This window comes from Symphalangus syndactylus, chromosome 19 (assembly GCF_028878055.3).
Source record: "Symphalangus syndactylus isolate Jambi chromosome 19, NHGRI_mSymSyn1-v2.1_pri, whole genome shotgun sequence".
In the NCBI taxonomy this organism is placed as follows: Eukaryota; Metazoa; Chordata; class Mammalia; order Primates; family Hylobatidae; genus Symphalangus; species Symphalangus syndactylus.
In genome coordinates, this window is record NC_072434.2 from 42299523 (window position 1) to 42317820 (window position 18298).

General features: G+C 42.3%; 1 protein-coding gene across 4 annotated transcripts in view; it reads left to right on the top strand.

The window, feature by feature from the left end:
- ZYG11B (zyg-11 family member B, cell cycle regulator) overlaps positions 1 to 18298 on the top strand; it is a 116783-nt gene that overhangs the window by 42377 nt on the left and 56108 nt on the right. For all 4 annotated transcript variants that reach the window (XM_055235243.2, XM_063613844.1, XM_063613843.1 and 1 more), the window contains exons 3-4: positions 5046 to 5800; positions 13880 to 14020. In XM_055235243.2, coding sequence (XP_055091218.1) covers positions 5046 to 5800; positions 13880 to 14020 — 896 coding nt within the window. The remainder of the gene's footprint in view (positions 1 to 5045; positions 5801 to 13879; positions 14021 to 18298) is intronic.

Sequence of the window (18298 nt, forward strand, 5' to 3'; positions counted from 1 at the left end):
TGGAGTGCAGTGGCGTGATCTTGGCTCACTGCAACCTCTGCCTCCCAGGTTCAAGTGATTCTTCTGTCTCAACCTCCTGGGTAGCTGGGACTACAGGCGTGTGCCACCATGCCCAGCTAATTTTTGTATTTTTAGTAGAGATGGGGTTTCATCATGTTGGTCAGGCTGGTCACGAGCTCCTGACCTCATGATCTGCCTGCCTTGGCCTCCCAAAGTGCCACCACGCCTGGCCTGTTCACTCATTTTTTTTTAAGCATGTTTGTTTACTTTTGAAAATTTAATTGCATTTTTTTATGGCTCCTTTAAAATCGTTGTCAAATAATTTTAACGTTTCTATTACCTTACTGTTGGCATATATTGATTATCTCTTTTTGAGTTTGAAGTCTTACTGGTTCTTAGCATGATTCAGAGTAATTTTTTATTGAAACCAGGACATTTTAGGTGATATGAGACTTTTCTGTCTTAGTTTGAGTCTCTGACGTCACCCCAGCAGTGGAAGGCAGGAGCACTGCCTTGTTACTGCCAGATTGGGGTTAATGTTCTTTTTAAAAATTTTTATAGGCTGGGCACAGTGGCTCACGCCTGTAATTCCAGCACTTTGGGAGGCTGAGGCAGGTGGATCACAAGGTCAGGAGATCGAGACCATCCTGGCTAACACGGCAAAACCCCGTCTCTACTAAAAAATACAAAAAATTAGCTGGGCATGGTGGTGGGCGCCTGTAGTCCCAGCTACTGGGGAGGCTGAGGCAGGAGAATGGTGTGAACCCGGGAGGCGGAGCTTGCAGTGAGCCGAGATCGTGCCACTGCACTCCAGCCTGGGTGACAGAGCAAGACTCTGTTTCAAAAAAAAAAAAAAAAAATTATTTTATTTTATTTTAATTTTATGTTATGTTATGTTATTTTATTTTGTTATTTTTATTTTGTTATTTTATGTTATTTTGTTATTTTATGTTACGTTTTATTTTGTTATTTTATGTTATTTTATTTTGTTATTTTATGTTACTTTATTTTATTATGTTATTTTATTTTATTTTATGTTATTTTATGTTATTTTGTTGTTATTTTGTTATTTTGTTATTTTATTTTATGTTATTTTGTTATTGTATGTTATTTTATGTTGTTTTATTTTATGTTATTTTGTTATTTATTTTATGTTATGTTATTTTGTTATTTTATTTTATGTTATGTTATATTACGTTATGTTATATTTGAGGCGGAGTTTCACTCTTGTTGCCCAGGCTGGAGTGCAATGGTGTGATCTCGGCTCATCGCAACCTCCGCCTCCGGGTTCATGCGATTCTCCTGCCTCATTCCCGCTAGTAGCTGGGATTACAGGCACGCACCACCATGCCCGGCTAATTTTTTTTTTTTTTTTTTTTGAGACTGAGCCTTGCTGTATCGCCAGGCTGGAGTTCAGTAGCACGATCTCAGCGCACTGCAACCTCTGTCTCCCGGGATCAAGTGATTCCCCTGCTTCAGCCTCCCAAGTACCTGAGATTACAGGCATGCACCACCAGGCCTGGCTAATTTTTTGTGTTTTAGTAGAGACGGGGTTTCACCATGTTGGCCAAGATGGTCTCGATCTCCTGACCTTGTGATCCATCCGCCTCGGCCTCCCAAAGTGCTGGGATTACAGACATGAGCCACTGTGCCCGGCCAGTTTAGGGTTAATGTTCTTTCTGGTTCCCCACTTGGCTTGACACCCAAGGTGCAGGGCTATGCAGAGGTTGGAATTCTGACTCCCCACTAGGACTCTATTGATACTTCCCTAACTGAGAGGGGTATGGGTATGTCATTTCTGCTTCCCAGTTGGCTTCTACTGACACCATGTTGGGAGGAGGTGGCCTCATTACTGTTGGGCAGTTGTGAAAGTCCTGACTTTCCACTAGACTTCCCATGACAGCACCCCAGCAGGGAAGCAGGTAGAGAACTTCATCACTGCTCGATGAGTGTTAAAGTTCAGGCTCCTCAAATGGTGTCTACTGACATCGTGGTGGGGGATAGTTCTTACTACCCAGCAGGAATGAAAGTCCTTGCTCTCTACTCAGATTCTCTAACACCTCCCCTGTGGGCAGATTGGGGTAAGTAATTACAGCCTGGCAGGGATAGAAATCTAGGCCCCTATTGGCATTTGCTGGCATGGGTGGGGCCGCAGTTTTTTCTGTCGTGTTTGGCTGAAGTAAAGCAGTTACTGTCTACTAGCTGTTTCCTGTCTTCCTAGTTGCTCCTTTCCTGGTACGTTGGCTAGAGTGAGCAGATTTTGGGGGAGCTTTTTTGCCTGTGCCCATTGGCGTTTCCAGGCTGCTGGCTCCTTCAACTTTAGATCTGGGATATATGACCAGAAAAAACCAGGAACTTTACTGCGTTGTTCCATGGGTCCCAAGGTCCCTAGCTGATCTGCTTTCATCTCTTCGCCTTTCAGAGTGATCTAGCTCCAGCTCACCTTCAGCCTCATTTCTTCTCCCGTTTGCATGCTTATATCCCCAGAAATGCACCACATCTTACGGCTCTAGCTATTTCTTATGTTCCAGCAACATAGAAAGAACTACTTGACATTTCCTAACCTGTGATATGCTTTCACATCTTTAAGACTTTGCTTATGCTGTATATTCTTTCTTTCATATACCTAACCTTCTTTCTCTTTTTTTTTTTTTGAGATGGAGTCTCGCTCTGTCGCCCAGGCTGGAGTGCAGTGGAGCAGTCTTGGCTCACTGCAGCCTCCACCTCCCAAGTTCAAGTGATTCTCTGCCTCAGCCTTGCAAGTAGCTGGTATTACAGGCGTGCGCCACCACACCCGTTTAATTTTTGCATTTTTAGTAGAAACGGGGTTTTGCCACGTTGGCCAGGCTGGTCTCGAATTCCTGGGCTCAGGTGATCCATCCGCATCAGCCTTCCAAAATGCTGGCATTACAGGCATGAGCCACTGCACCTGGCCTACTAACCTTCTTTCTCTATCTTTGAATTCTTCCAGCATTTTCAAAGGTCTTACTCAAAGATCACCTCTCCCATCAAATCTTTTCCAGATCTTCATTCATGATGGTTTACTTCCTTTTCTTTGTTTTTGTGGTACTTTATACTTGACATTGATATACCATAAATCTCATTTTGTTATGGCTGTTTGTGTCTTTTTTACTCCATGGGATTATGAATCCTTTGATTATAGGGGCATATCTTATTTTTCTTTGTATCTACAACATTTAGAGTACTTGACATATAGTAATTGTTTAATAAACTGTTTGCTGAATGGACCCCATCATGAAATTTACTCCCCTGAAATAGAGTGCAGGTAATTTGAAAGGCTGTCTCTAGAACCACATTGTTTAATAGAAATGTAATTTTAAATTTACCGGTGGCCACATAAAAAAATAAAAAGAAAAACAAGTGAAACTAGTTTTAATAATTTTTATTTAACCCAATATATTAAAAATTGATCATTTCAACCTGTAGTATATATAAAAAATTGAGATACTTTACATTATTTTGTTGTATTAAGTCTTCACAATCTGGTGTATATTTTGTACTTTATAGCTGACCTCACTGTGTACCACCTGCTTTTCAAGGGCTCTCCAGCTGTGTGGAGCTAGTGACTATGTATTGGGCAGCACAGCTCTAAAATATAATGGAGTTCTTAATATGTAATTAGTCATTTTTGTCCACTTTGGCAGGTTTTGCACAGGACTTTCTTGATTTTAACTGTGTAACTGTAATTAAGTCTGCAAAATTCATTAGAGAATAGTGCTCCTTTTTAAAAACACCTCATTTCTAATTTAAGGGTGACTGGCTGGCAGCCTAGCTACATTTTGAGTATGGGCCAGCTAAGGTGCCGCCTTAGAGTTCCTCTCTTGACTTCAGGCTATTTATTTACCTGTCCTCAATTGCTCATTCACCCCAGACTATTCTTAGACTACCTGTTTTTGGCGTGATTGTTACTTCTTTCACAGTCAATGTTGTTTAGTTGATACGTGATATTGTTGATGTGCCTCCAAAGTATCATATGCTTGTGGCACTGTTGATTGGTAGACAGGTAGATCTTGAAGGCACTTCAAGAGGTTACTGTGTCGACTTCATTTACATTCATCTGCGGGAGAGGAGTGTGGGGGGAAGCTATAACTACTAGATTTTTTTTTTTTTTTTTTTTTCAGAGACAGGGTCTCACTTTGTCATCCAGGCTGGTGTGTAATGGTGCAGTCATAACTCACTATAACCACAAACTCCTGGGCTCAAATGATCCTTCCATCTCAGCCTCCCTAGTAGCTAGGACTATAGGCATTCACCACTATGCCCAACTCGTTTTCAGTTATTTTGTAGAGATGGGGTCTCGCTATGTTTCCGAGGCCTAGATCACTTTAATAAGGTTTGAGATCTGGCTAGTGGTTTATTAATGAATTACAAGGCATTAAGTGCATGCTAAATATATTATGTGTATATGTGTTTGTATAATAATATATTAAGGTGAATTTAAAGGATAGGCTAGAAATGTAACAAATCAAATACCTTAACACAGGTTTATACCTCACTTGTGGTACGTAAACTCTGCAAGTCCATAGAGGATTCTGCTTCATGGTCACCCTAGGGTCCAAACTGATGGAAGGTTTCTCCTCATATAACTATAATCTCTAGAACGTGAAGGCTTCTCATTTGTCATAGCAGGAAAAGACAGCATGGAAAATCATGCACTGGCTCTCAGGTGCTTCAGCATACAGTCCATTGGCCAGAACTAGGCACATGGCTCCAGCTAACTCCAGGGATGGGCTGGGAAATGTAGTTGTCTGGTAAGGTAAGAACTAGATGTTAATGGATATCAATAATGTCTGCCACAGTCCTGATTCTGCCACTTGGTAGCCCTGTGACCTTGGAAAGCCACTCTGTGAGCCCCAGTTTACTCATCTACAAGTTGTAAACAATAATATTCTCACCTCAATGAATTGTGATTATCAGACGAGATACTGTTACATGGGAGCGCTTTGGAAATGTAAAGTGTGATGGAAATTTTAGCTATTCTTTAACTGTTTTTTGAAGTTAAAATGCTGCTTGTTTTTCCACAGGTCTACTGAATGATGGAACTGTGGGTATTTTTAGGGGCAACCAGATGCGCTTAAAGCGAGCGTGCATTCGCAAAGCAAAGATCTCTGCTGTTGCTTTCCGGAAAGCTTTCTGCCACCACAAGTTAGTGGAACTTGATGCCACAGGTGTGAATGCTGATATCACGATTACAGACATTATCAGTGGGCTTGGCAGTAACAAATGGATCCAGCAGAATCTCCAGTGCCTGGTGCTGAATTCATTAACTCTCTCCCTCGAGGATCCTTACGAGCGCTGCTTCAGCCGGCTTTCTGGCCTTCGAGCTTTAAGCATCACGAATGTTCTCTTTTACAATGAAGACCTGGCTGAAGTTGCCTCATTGCCAAGATTAGAGAGTTTGGATATTTCTAACACCTCGATCACAGACATCACTGCTCTACTGGCCTGCAAAGACCGACTGAAGTCTCTAACCATGCACCACTTGAAATGTTTAAAAATGACAACTACCCAGATACTGGATGTAGTTCGGGAACTCAGACATCTGAATCATCTTGATATCTCAGATGATAAACAGTTTACATCAGACATAGCTCTTCGCTTACTAGAACAAAAAGACATCCTACCTAACCTTGTTTCTCTGGATGTTTCTGGGAGAAAGCACGTGACAGATAAAGCTGTTGAAGCCTTTATACAACAACGTCCAAGCATGCAATTTGTAGGTTTGCTGGCTACTGATGCTGGTTACTCTGAATTCCTCACAGGCGAAGGACATTTGAAGGTTAGACTTTAAAAATGTATTATTTTGTCAGGCTGACCAATACCTAGTTGCATAAGACTCTATTAAAGATGAATGTCTGTAATATATGGAACATGTTCATGAAACAGGGCCGCATATAGTTGAAAGGCTTAGAGTCCTAATTAAAATCTCAGCTTCATGACCCAGAACAAGCTATGATGTCACTTTGAGTTTTTATTTCTTTATTTGTAGAATAGATACTATTCTTACCTTGCGGAATTCTGAAGATTAATAATAATCTATGTAAAGTGCAAGTCACATAGTAGGTCCTGGCTAAACAATAGGTCGTCTTATGATGATAATGTTTAGCTATTTTGAACCATTTACATATACTGTTTTTTTTTTCTTTTGAGACGGAGTCTCGCTGTGTCGCCCAGGCTGGAGTGCAGTGGCGCTATCTTGGCTCACTGCAAGCTCTGCCTCCCGGGTTCACGCCATTCTCCTGCCTCAGCCCCCCAAGTAACTGGGACTACAGGCGCCCGCCACCACACCTGGCTAATTTTTTGTATTTTTAGTAGAGATGGAGTTTCACTGTGTTAGCTAGGATGGTCTCAATCTCCTGACCTCGTAATCTAACCGCCTTGGCCTCCCAAAGTGCTGGGATTATAGGCATGAGCCACCACGCCCAGCTACATATAGTGTTTTTAATGGATAACTTCAGAGAAACTAAGGACACCCCTTGTTGAATTGAATACCTAGTGGGAGATCAAGTTTTCTAAGGAGATCCCTACTGTAGAAATGGTAGAATTTTGCTTTTCCTAAGATTTCTCATGCCTAATGGTTTAAATTTAGTTTAACAAACATCAGTTGGATTTGGTAGAGCTTGGGATTCAAAAATGAAAATGAGGCCGGGTGCAGTGGCTCACACCTGTAATCCCAACACTTTGGGAGGCAGAGGTGGGCAGGTCACTTGAGGTCAAGAGTTCGAGACCAGCATGGCCAACATGGTGAAACCCCATCTCTACTAAAAATACAAAAATTAGCCAGCCATGGTGGCATGTGCCTAGCTACTCGGGAGGCTGAGGCAAGAGAATCACTTGAACCCAGGAGGTGGAAGTCGCAGAGAGCCAAGATTGTGCCACTGCACTCAAGCCTGGGTGACAGCATGAGACTCTGTCTCGAAAAAAAAAAAGAAAATGATATAGGATCTGCCTCCAAGGAGCTTAACCTAATGGGAGTGGTGATTATATGATTACAAATACATTTTATATTTATACCTGTTTATATACTTTTATAGATACATGCTTTAAACTAGAGATATATATATATATATATACTTTTTTTTTTTTTTGGAGATGGAGTCTCGCTCTGTTGCCCAGGCAGGAGTGCAGTAGTGTGATCTTGGCTCACTACAACCTCTGCTTCCCAGGTTCAAGTAATTCTCCTGCCTCAGTCTCCCAAGTAGCTGGGACTATAGGCACACACCACCACGCCCGGCTAAGTTTTTGTATTTTAGTAGAGACAGGGGTTCACCATGTTGCCAAGGCTAGTCTCAAACTCCTGAGCTCAGGCAGTTCACCTGTCTTGGCCTTCCAAAGTGCCAGGATTACAGGCGTGAGCCACCTGTTTCTCTGAGAAATTGATGGATGAGTGGAGATCTTAAGGGTGAGTAGATCAGTAGAGAGCATTCCAGGCAGATAGAATAATATGTGCAAAGACTGCATTAGGAAGAGAGGTGAGACCCAGGCATCAGTATTTTTTAAAGCTTCTTAGATGATTGCAGTGTCCAGCCAAACTCATGAATCACTGTTTTACAATAACTTTTTTTTTTTTTTTTTTCAGAGGCAGGGTCTTGCCCCGTTACCCAGGCTGGAGTACAGTGGCATGAATAGGCTCACTGCAGCCTCTACCTCCTGGGCTCAAGTGGATCCTCCTGGCATAGCCTCCTGAGTAGCTGGGACCACAGGCATGTGCCACCATAACTGGCTAATTTTTTTTTTTTTTTTTTTGAGATGGAGTCACCCAGGCTGGAGTGCAATGGCGCAATCTCGGCTCACAGCAACCTCCACCTCCTGGGTTTTGGCGAATTTCCTGCCTCAGCCTCCTGAGTAGCTGAGATTACAGGTGCCTGCTACCATGTCCAGCTAATTTTTGTATTTTTGGTAGAGATGGGGTTTCACCATGTTAGCCAGGCTGGTCTTGAACTCCTGACCTAGGTGATCTGCCTGCCTCAGCCTCCTAAAGTGCTGGGATTACAGGCGTGAGCCACTGCGCCTGGCCTAATTTTTTTTTTTTTTTTTTTTGGGGGGTTTTGCAAAGATGGGTTCTCGCTCAGCGATCCTCCCACCTTGGCCTCCTAGTTTTGGGATTATAGGTGTAAGCCCCTGAGCCTAGCCTGGCTTTCTTAGCATAGAATTTCCAGCTCTGTCATCAGTATTTCCCCACTCGATTTTCTCTTCTATTTCCCTACTCAGTTTTCTCTTCTGTCACCATCAGTTTCCTGAACCTTCCATTTCTCCACAACTAGAATTCTTACATTTGTTGGCCACCTTATCCCATACTTGGATTATCTACCATGCTGTGGCTCCCAACTCATGAGAACATTGAAAATCTGCTAAACTCAGTGTTAGTTCTTAGTGTTCATTTTATTTGACCCAAAGTAAAATGGTATTTGACATAGTTGATCTTTGTCTCTTCCTTGAGATACCTTTTTTTTTTGAGACGGAGTCTCGCTCTGTCGCCCAGGCTGGAGTGCAGTGGCGCCATCTCGGCTCACTGCAAGCTCCGCCTCCCAGGTTCACGCCATTCTCCTGCCTCAGCCTCCCAAGTAGCTGGGACTACAGGCGCCCGCCACTATGCCCGGCTAATTTTTCTGTATTTTTAGTAGAGACGGGGTTTCACCTGTTAGCCAGGTTGGTCTCGATCTCCTGACCTCGTGATCCGCCCGCCTCGGCCTCCCAAAGTGCTGGGATTATAGGCGTGAGCCACCGCGCCCAGCCCTCCTTTTCTTTTTTTAACTTGGCTTACAGGATATCATACTTGTCTTGTTTGTTTTTTTTCCTACTTGTCTTGCCACTGAGCCTCAATTTCCTTTGTTGGTTCTTCCTCATCTTCCAGGCCTCTAACTGTTGGAGTGTTCTGCACCTCAGTCCTTAAATCTATATGCGGATGACTCCTAAATTTGTCTTAACTTAGAGCTCTCCCTTGAAGTCAGACTCCTGTATTGAACTGCAGTAATCAACATGCAGTGAAGGTACATAAATGTTTTTTGGTCAGGCATAGTGGCTCATGCCTTTAATCCTAGCACTTTGGGAGGCCGAGGTGGGAGGATTGCTTAAGCTCAGGAGTTTGAGACTAGCCTGAGCAACATAGTGAGACCCCCATCTGACACCTGTAATCCCAGCACTTTGGGAGGCCAAGGCGGATGGATCACTTGAGGTCAGGAGTTCAAGACCAGCCTGGCCAACATGGTGAAACCCCGTCTCTACTAAAAATACAAAAATTATCCAGGCATGGTGGCACATGCCTGTAATCCCATCTATTCAGGAGGCTGAGGCAGGAGAATTGCTTCAACCTGGGAGGCGGAGGTTGCAGTGAGCCAGCATTGTGGCACTGCACTCCAGCCTGGGCGATAGAGCAGGTCTGTGTCTCAAAAACAAAAAACAAAACGACAACAAAAAGATATCTGTTAATATCCCTGCTCTTGAGGATTTCTAGTCTAGTGGAGAAGATACAGACTAATTTAAAAATAGCTTTAGTCGGCCAGGCGTGGTCGCTCACGCCTGTAATCGCAGCACTTTGGGAGAAAAAAGAATATACTTGTAATTTGAGCAGCCAGATGTGAGGGTTTGTCACTGGGTAGAGAAGTGTTGTTCACTGAATGAGCATAGAGGCAATGGCTGGATGCAGTGGCTCATGCCTGTAATCCCAGTGCTTTGGGAGGCTGACGCAGGTGGATCACCTGATGTCGGGAGTTGGAGACCAGCCTGACGAACATGGAGAAACCCCGTCTCTACTAAAAATCCAAAAAAAATTAGCCAGGCATGGTGGCTCATGCCTGTAATCCCAGCTACTTGGGAGGCTGAGGCAGGAGAATCACTTGAACCCAGGAGTTGGAGGTTGTGGTGAACCAAGATGGCGCCATTGATTTCCGGCCTGAACAACAAGAGAGAAACTCTGTCTTAAAAAAAAAATATATATATATATATATATGCATGCAATAAAATTGGCTTAGAGCATGCCTATAGTCCCAGCACCTTGTGAGGCCAAGACGTGCGGATCACTTGAGGCCAAGAGTTGGAGACCAGCCTACCCAACATGATGAAACCCTTCCTCTACTAAAAATACAAAAAAATTTAGCCAGGCATGGTGGCAGACACCTGTTGTCCCAGCTACTTAGGAGGCTGAGGCAGGAGAATCACTTGAACCCGGGAGGTGGAGGTTGCAGTGAGCCGAGATTATGCCACTGCATTCCAGACTGAGCAATAGAGAGAGACTGTGTCAAAAAAAAAAAAAAAAAATTGGCTTAGAGTGTTAAACATTCCAGTAACAAAAGTTCTTTAATTTTATATTCAAGTTAACTTGAGGATATATTTCATATAAGAGATTTATAAAGCTGTTGGAACCAACCAAATGTGGGTAAAGGAAGAATAAAGTCTGATTTAGATTATTTTATATTTCCCTCTTACAGTTTTTTTTATTTCACATTTCAGTGTTTTTCTCTGAATTTATAAGAAAAAGTTCTGGGTGATTCAATGAACTGAACACTTTGAAAAATTTTATTAAATACCCATTTGTATATGTGAATATGTAGTCCAAACCAGTTTGTGTATGTGTGTTATACATAAATAGAAAGTTTAAAAAGCATTTAAAGAAGTAAAGTAATGGAGGCTGGGAGTGGTGGCTTATGCCTGTAATCCCAGCACTTCAGGAGGCCGAGGTTGGCTTGAGGTCAGGAGTTCGAGACCAGCCTGGCCAACATGACGAAATCCCGTCTCTACTAAAAATACAAAAATTAGCCGGGCGTGTTGGCGGGCACCTGTAATCCCAGCTACTCAGGAGGCTGAGGTATGACAATTGCTTGAACCCGGGCAGTAGAGGTTGCAGTGAGCCGAGATCATGCCACTGCACTCCAGTCTGGGCGACAGTGAGACCATGTCTCAAAAAAAAGGAAAAAAAAAAGAAAAGATGTAAAGTAATGGAAGTAAAGAAACTTTTATTATTATTTCAACAGTCTTAGAAATTCTTAATATGTGCCCTTGTGTCGTGTGACATATATCAATACTGTAGTCTAATTCATTTCAGACTCTTGTAGCATATCCTATTAATGGTTGAAATGTCAGCCATGATACATCCCTTCATTTCCTCAAAGCTGCGTATTCCAATCTGAATATTATAGGCTTTTTTGTTTTTTTGATAGAGTCTCACTCTGTTGCCCATCAGGGAGTGCTGTGGCACAGTCATGGCTTACTGCAGCTTCAAATTCCTGAGCTCAAGCAGTCCACTTCAGTCTCCCAAGTAGCTAGCACTACAGGCATGCACCATCACACGTAACTAATTTTTCTTTTCTTTTATAGAGACAGGGTCTTACTATGTTCCCCAGGCTGGTTTTGAACTCCCGGGCTCAAGCGATCCTCCTGCCTCTACCTCCCAAAGTGCTGGGATTACAGGCATGAGCCATCATGCCTGGCTGAATATTATATGTTTATATAAAACTTAGTTACTGAGTAATATATTTTTAAAATATTTGATTACTTTTGTGTCACACTGTATAATGTTACTGCCAAAAAAGACTAAATCTTCCCCTTATTATGAGATAGTCTCTCTGAATGACATTTTTTGGCATTTTTAAAAACTTTATTGTGAAATAACACAGAGACAGAAAATAAATAATTATGTAGCTTAATGAGTTGAAAATAAAGTGAACACACTTGAGACCATCACTCAGGTTAAGTAACAGAACTTTGTCATCTACCCCAAAGCTCGCTTCGGCCTCCCAAAGTGGTGGGATTACAGGCATGAGCCACTACACCCAGCCATGTCCTTTCATTTCTTTATAATTTTATGACCCAACTATTTAGGGACCTGTATAATCTTGTCTGTTTAAAACAATTTGATGTCTTTTGAGTATCTTTTAGTTTATAGGTTCCTCCTCATCCCTTTCTTTTCCTTATAATTTGTTTATTGAAGAATCTATCATTTGGATTTGTAGTTTCCCTCAGTCTGGATTTTATTGTATTTGTTGCTGTTTTGTAGAGACAGGGTCTTGCTGTGTTGCCCAGGCTGGTCTGGAACTCCTGGGCTTAAAGTGATGGTCCTGCCTCAGCCTCCAAAAGTGCTGGGATTACAGATATAAGCCACTCTGCCAGCCTGGATTTTGCTGATTGTATACTAATGGTGCATCTTTCTCTTTGTATTTTCTGCAAATTGGTAGCTGGATTTGGAGGCTTAATTAGACTTAGGTTAGATCCCTTTGGCCAGACCCTTAGGTGTTGTATTCTTACGTTTTGAGGCACATAAATATCTAGTTGTTTCTCTTTCTGTGATGTTAGCAATTACTGACACTTAGTAGCTAGATCTATCAATTCATTGGGGATTATGGTGATATTTTAATCATTTATTTTTCACTTACTAGTTGGATTACTTTTATAAAGAGCCACTTTCTGTTACCTATATTTGGTTGCCCAGTGGCACCTGAACCACATTTTAAGATAAGTATATTATCTTAAAATAATATACTTTTATGTTGGGAATCCCTAGAAAGACTTAATTTTAAACAGAACTTCTTGGTGCTGAAAAGGAGCGTGATAAATCTGGGGAAATTAATTGATACATTTATTTGATGAATACTTATGGAGAACGTATTCTGAGCCAAGCATAATGCTAGCTATTGGGGTACAATGGTGAATGGATTGATCTAGTGGGGGATTATGATAACAGCTATGAAAGAGATGTTTCAGGGGACCTAACTTAAATCAGTGGCTCAACGAAGACTTCTCTAAGAAAGTGTCCTTAACTTGAATAAGGAAGAATGAGTAGAAATTAGTCAGGCAAAGAGAGAAAGGAAGTTTTCAGTCAGAGAAGACATTGTATGAGTGGTCCTTTGCTGAGAAAAAGCTTGACTTACGGAAAGATGAGGAAAAAAGGTCATATCGCTATAACATTGTGAGCTAGAGGGAGGGGATTAAGAGGCAGATAGGATCCTAATCAAGCGGTAAGGCCTTATAATAGTGTTAAATATCTTGAGATTTATTTTAGGTATAATACAGAAAATTTCACCCATGGTCTTATGCTAGGTTCTGAGCCTATCTAATATACATCTCTTCAAGACAGATATACCTTTTTAAGATGACTAATCTGGATAGATTGGAAAGTATAATCATTTTTATTTGATTCCAGCTTTACATAACTATCCAAGATGCCATGTATACAAATGATATTTATTTGTTTTTGTTTTTTTTTTTTTTTTTTTTTTTTTGAGACGGAGTCTTGCTCTGTTGCCCAGGCTGGAGTGCAGTGGCGCGATCTGCAAACACTGCCTCCCGGGTTCACACCATTCTCCTGCCTCAGCCTCTCGAGTAGCTGGGACTACAGGCACCTGCCACCATGCCCGGCTATTTTTTTGTATTTTTAGTAGAGACAGGGTTTCACTGTGTTATCCAGGATGGTCTCGATCTCCTGACCTCGTGATCCGCCCGCCTTGGCCTCCCAAAGTGCTGGTATTACAGGCGTGAGCCACCACGCCCGGCTACAAATGATATTTATTTATTTATTTAGAGACAGAGTCTTGCTGTGTTGCCCAGGCTGGAGTGCAGTGGCGCGATCTCAGCTCACTGTAACCTCCCATCTCCTGGGTTCAAGCGATTCTCCTGCCTCAGCCTCCTGAGTAGCTGCAATTACAGGCATGCGCCACCATGCTTGGCTAATTTTTTTATTTTTAATAGACATGGGGTTTCACCATGTTGGCCAGGGTGGTCTTGAACTCTTGACTTCACATGATCCACCCACCTTGGCCTCCCAAAGTCCTGGGATTACAGGCATGAGCCACTGCACCCAGCCACAAATGATATTTAGATAGAGAAAGAGAGAGAATTCTAAAAGCTAATCTGGTTATGTTCACAGGTGTCTGGAGAAGCCAATGAAACTCAGATTGCAGAAGCACTGAAGCGTTACAGTGAACGGGCATTCTTTGTTCGGGAAGCTCTATTTCATCTTTTTAGTCTGACTCATGTGATGGAAAAAACAAAGCCAGAAATTTTAAAGGTAAGAATAAGAAACTGGATATGAAATTTTCGAAATGATCTCCCTGGGCAGATGATTTTTTGAAGAAAATTGGTGAAAATTTGCATTTAGTCTTTTGTTATTTATAATGTGATTGATGACTTGTGATTTCAATCATTAGCTATAAATGAGAGAGAAGATAGTTGTACAATGTTACTGAAGTTTTATAGTAGTCTCATTAAGCAATATAAATGTCTTGTATTTTATCGCCAGCTACTGTAGAAAATGAAAGTATATGACTGGAATCAGGACACTGTATTGTATATTAACCCTATATTGCTTCCCAAATAGATTTTTTAGAAATACAATATTGGGCCAAATATGGTAATTCATGCCTGTAATCCTAGCACTTCAGGAGCTGAGACAGATGGGTAGCTTGAGCCCAGGAGTTCGAGAGCAGCCCGAGCAACATGGCAAAACCGCATTTCTACAAAAAGTATATAAAAAAAACAAAAACAGAGAGAAGTAAAGACAAAGAAAGCAAATACCAGAATTCCGTAAGGCACTTTTCCATGCTGGTTAGAACCTACTGTGCATTCTTAACTGATTTACATTACTCCCTATACTCCCCAGTTAAGTTTTTTTTTTTTTTTTTTTTTAAGATATAGGGTCTTACTGTGTTCCCCAGGCAACCAGGCAGGAGTGCAGTGGCTATTCACAGGACTCAAACTCCTGGGCTCAAGCAATCCTGTCTCAGCCTCCCAAGTAGCTAGGACTACAGGTGTACATCACAGCACCTAGCTATTTTAACAAAGACAGCTTTTGAAGGGCAAGAAAGGAGATTTCTTAATTTTATTGAAAGCTTAGGGTAACATTTATCAAAATGTGGTCCGTTGGGCCAGGACGCAGTGGCTCACACCTGTAAAAACTTTGGGAGGCTGAGGCAGGAGGGTCACTTGGGGCCAGGAGTTCTAGACCAGCCTGGCCAACATGGCGAAACCCCATCTCTACTAAAAATACAAAAAATTAGCCGAGCCTGGTGGTGCACGCCAGTAATCCCAGCTACTCAGGAGGCTGAGGCATGAGGAACCTGGGAGGCCGAGATTACAGTGAGCTGAGATCGTGCCACTGCACTCCAGCCTGAGCAACAGAGCAAGACTCTCTCAAAAAACAACAACAACAATAAAAGTGGTCCTTTGACCACTAGAAGTCTAGGATATTGCTTATTTAAAAAGCATATTTGTGGCCAGGTGTGGTGGCTCACACCTGTAATCCCAGTACTTTGGGAAGCCAAGGCAGGCAGATCACTTGAGCTTAGGAGTTCAAGACCAGCCTGGGCAACATGGCAAAACCCCATCTCTACAAAAATTACAAAAATTAGCCAGGTGTGGTGGCACGCACCTGTAGTCCTGTAGTCCCAGCTACACGGGATGCTGAGGCGGGAGAATTGCTTGAGCTAGGGAGGCAGAGGTTACAGAGAGCTGAGATCATGCTACCACACTCCAACCTGGGTGACAGGAGTGAAACCTTGTCTGAAAAAAAAAAAAAAAAAAAAAGATATTTGTAAACCCCACCCCACAAAATTTAGATTCACTAGGGCTAGATGAGGCACAGGAATCTGCGTTTTAATAAGCCCCCAAGATAATTCCAAGGTAATTCTTACGCACGTTCAGTTTTGAAAACCAATGAGCATAGGACTGTATTATATTTGGCACCTCATTTAGTGGGCACAATTCCAAGAGATGGGTTTTATCTTCTGTTTTACAGATTATGAAATTGAGGTTCTGTGATGTTAGGTAATAATGAGTCAGTGGCAGAGCCACAACTTGACATCTTACATATCTTAAATTCTGAGAATGAGATGCTTGGGTAGGAACCAGTAACATTTTAGTCCTTAGGATATTATCACAACACCTGTCACTCCCTTTGTATATATCAGAGGATGTTGGCACTTGGTATATGAATTGTCTTTTTTTTTTGGTTTTGATTACTGTGAACTGAGCAACAAAGGACTAGATGTCTAGTCTTGATCTGAAATATTCAGACATTCAGAGTTAAATGAAAGAATATAGGCTATTTATTTATTTATTTATTGAGGTAGCATCTCACTCTGTCACCCATGCTGGAGTGCAGTGGCATGATCATGGCTCACTGCAGCCTCGACCTCCCTCCTGGGCTCAAATGATCCCCCTGCATCAGCCTCCAGAGTGGCTGGAACTACAAGCATATAACACCATGCCTGGCTGAATTTTAAAATTTGTTATTATTATTGTTGTTTTTTGTAGTGATGGAGACCCACTATGTTGCCCAGGCTGGTCTCAAATTCCTGGGCTTAAGTGATTCTCCTGCCTTGGCCTCCCAAAGCGTTGGGATTATAGGAGTGAGCCACTTTTATTTTATTTTTTTAAAGATACAGGATCTAGCTGTATTGCCCAGGCTGGAGTGCAGTGGTACACGATCATAGCTCACTGCAACCTCAAACTCTTGAGCTCAAGCAATCTTCTGCCTCAACCTCTCAAATGGCTGGGACTATAGGTATGTGCCATCACACCTGGCTAATTTTTAAAAATTTTAAAAATAAATTTATTTATTTATTTATTTTTGAGACAGTGCCTCACTCTGTCACCCAGGCTGGAGTGCAGTAGTATGATCATAGCTCACTATAACCTCAAACTCCTGGGCTCAAGCAATCCTCTGGCCTAAGCCTCCTGAGTAGCTAGGACTATAGGCCCATGCAACCACACTGGGCTAATTTTGTAGAGACAGGATCACACTATGTTACACAGGCTAGTTTTTAAAAATTTCTTGTAGAGACAGGTTCTTGCTGTGTTGTCAGGCTAGTCTCGAGTTCCTGACCTCAAGTGATCCTCCTGCCTTGAGCTCCCAAAGTTCTATAATTACAGGCATGAGCCACTGCACCTAGCCTAGGCAATTCCTTTTTTTTTTTTTGAGACTGAGTCTCATTCTGTTGCCCAAGATGGAGTACAGTGGCGCTATCTCAGCTCATCGCAACCTCCGCCTCCCATGTTCAAGTGATTCTTCTGCCTCAGCCTCCCGAGTAGCTGGGATTATGGGCGCCCGCCACCACGCTCAGCTAATTTTTGTATTTTTAGTGAGATGAGGTTTCACCATGTTGGCCAGGCTAGTCTCGAACTCCTGATCTCAAGTGATCCACCTGCCTCGGCCTCCCAAAGTGCTAGGATTACAAGCATGAGCCACCATGCCTGGCCAAGGCAATTCTTATAGGGAATTTTGCTGCAAAAGGGAGCAAAGAAAAAAGATGGTAATTGTTTCAGGAAGTGAGATTAAAAGAGGGATGTTTTGATTTTTTTTAACAGGAAAAATATATCTTGTTTGTATCCTGATATGAATGATCCAGTACAGAATAAAAAATTGATATAGGAGTAGGAGGGGTGAACAGCTTCCCTTCAGTAGACAAGAAAATAATGATCTAACATATACATGGAGGGATTTGTTTTACAAAGGACCCCGAAAGATTCCTTATGGTAGCAGGCAGGAAGGTGACATGTATATGTATGTATGCTGGTAAGTAGGATACATGTGGTAATGAGAATCTGAAGTTCTTTTCTGGTTGCTTCAGTTTTCTTTCTTTCTTTCTTTTTTTTTTTTTCTCTTTTTCTTAGAGGCAGGGTCTCACGCTGTCCCCCAGGCTGAAGTGCAGTGGCACAACCATGGCTCACTACTGGCTCTGCCTCCCAGGGCTCAGGCGATCCTCCCACCTCAGCCTCCCAAGTAGATGGGACTATAGGCGTGCACGATCATGCCCAGCTTTATATATATATTTATACACACACACATACATATGTGTATATATACACATATACACACACATATATGTGTGTGTATATATATAGAGAGAGAGAGAGATAGAGATGGAGTTTCGCCCTTGTCATCCAGGCTTGAGTGCAATGGTGCGCTCTTGGCTCACTGCAACCTCCGCCTCCTGGGTTAAAGCAGTTCTCCTGCTTCAGCCTCCCGAGAAGCTGGGATTACAGGCATGCGCCACCATGCCCAGCTAATTTCTGTATTTTTAGTAGAAGTGGGGTTTCACCATGTTGGCCAGGCTGGTCTCAAACTCCTGACCTCAAGTGATCCACCTGCCTTGGCCTCCCAAAGTGCTGGGATTACAGGCATGAGCCACCACGCCTGGCCCCCAGCAAATTTTTGTATTGTTTTATACAGATGGGGTTTCACCATGTTGCCCAGGCTGGCAGTTTTCTTAGTGTAGTTGAAAGCAAGATCTTCAGCTGATAGTGAGGAATGGGAAGGATTCGTTGGGGGTTTGAGGGTAGAGGAAAA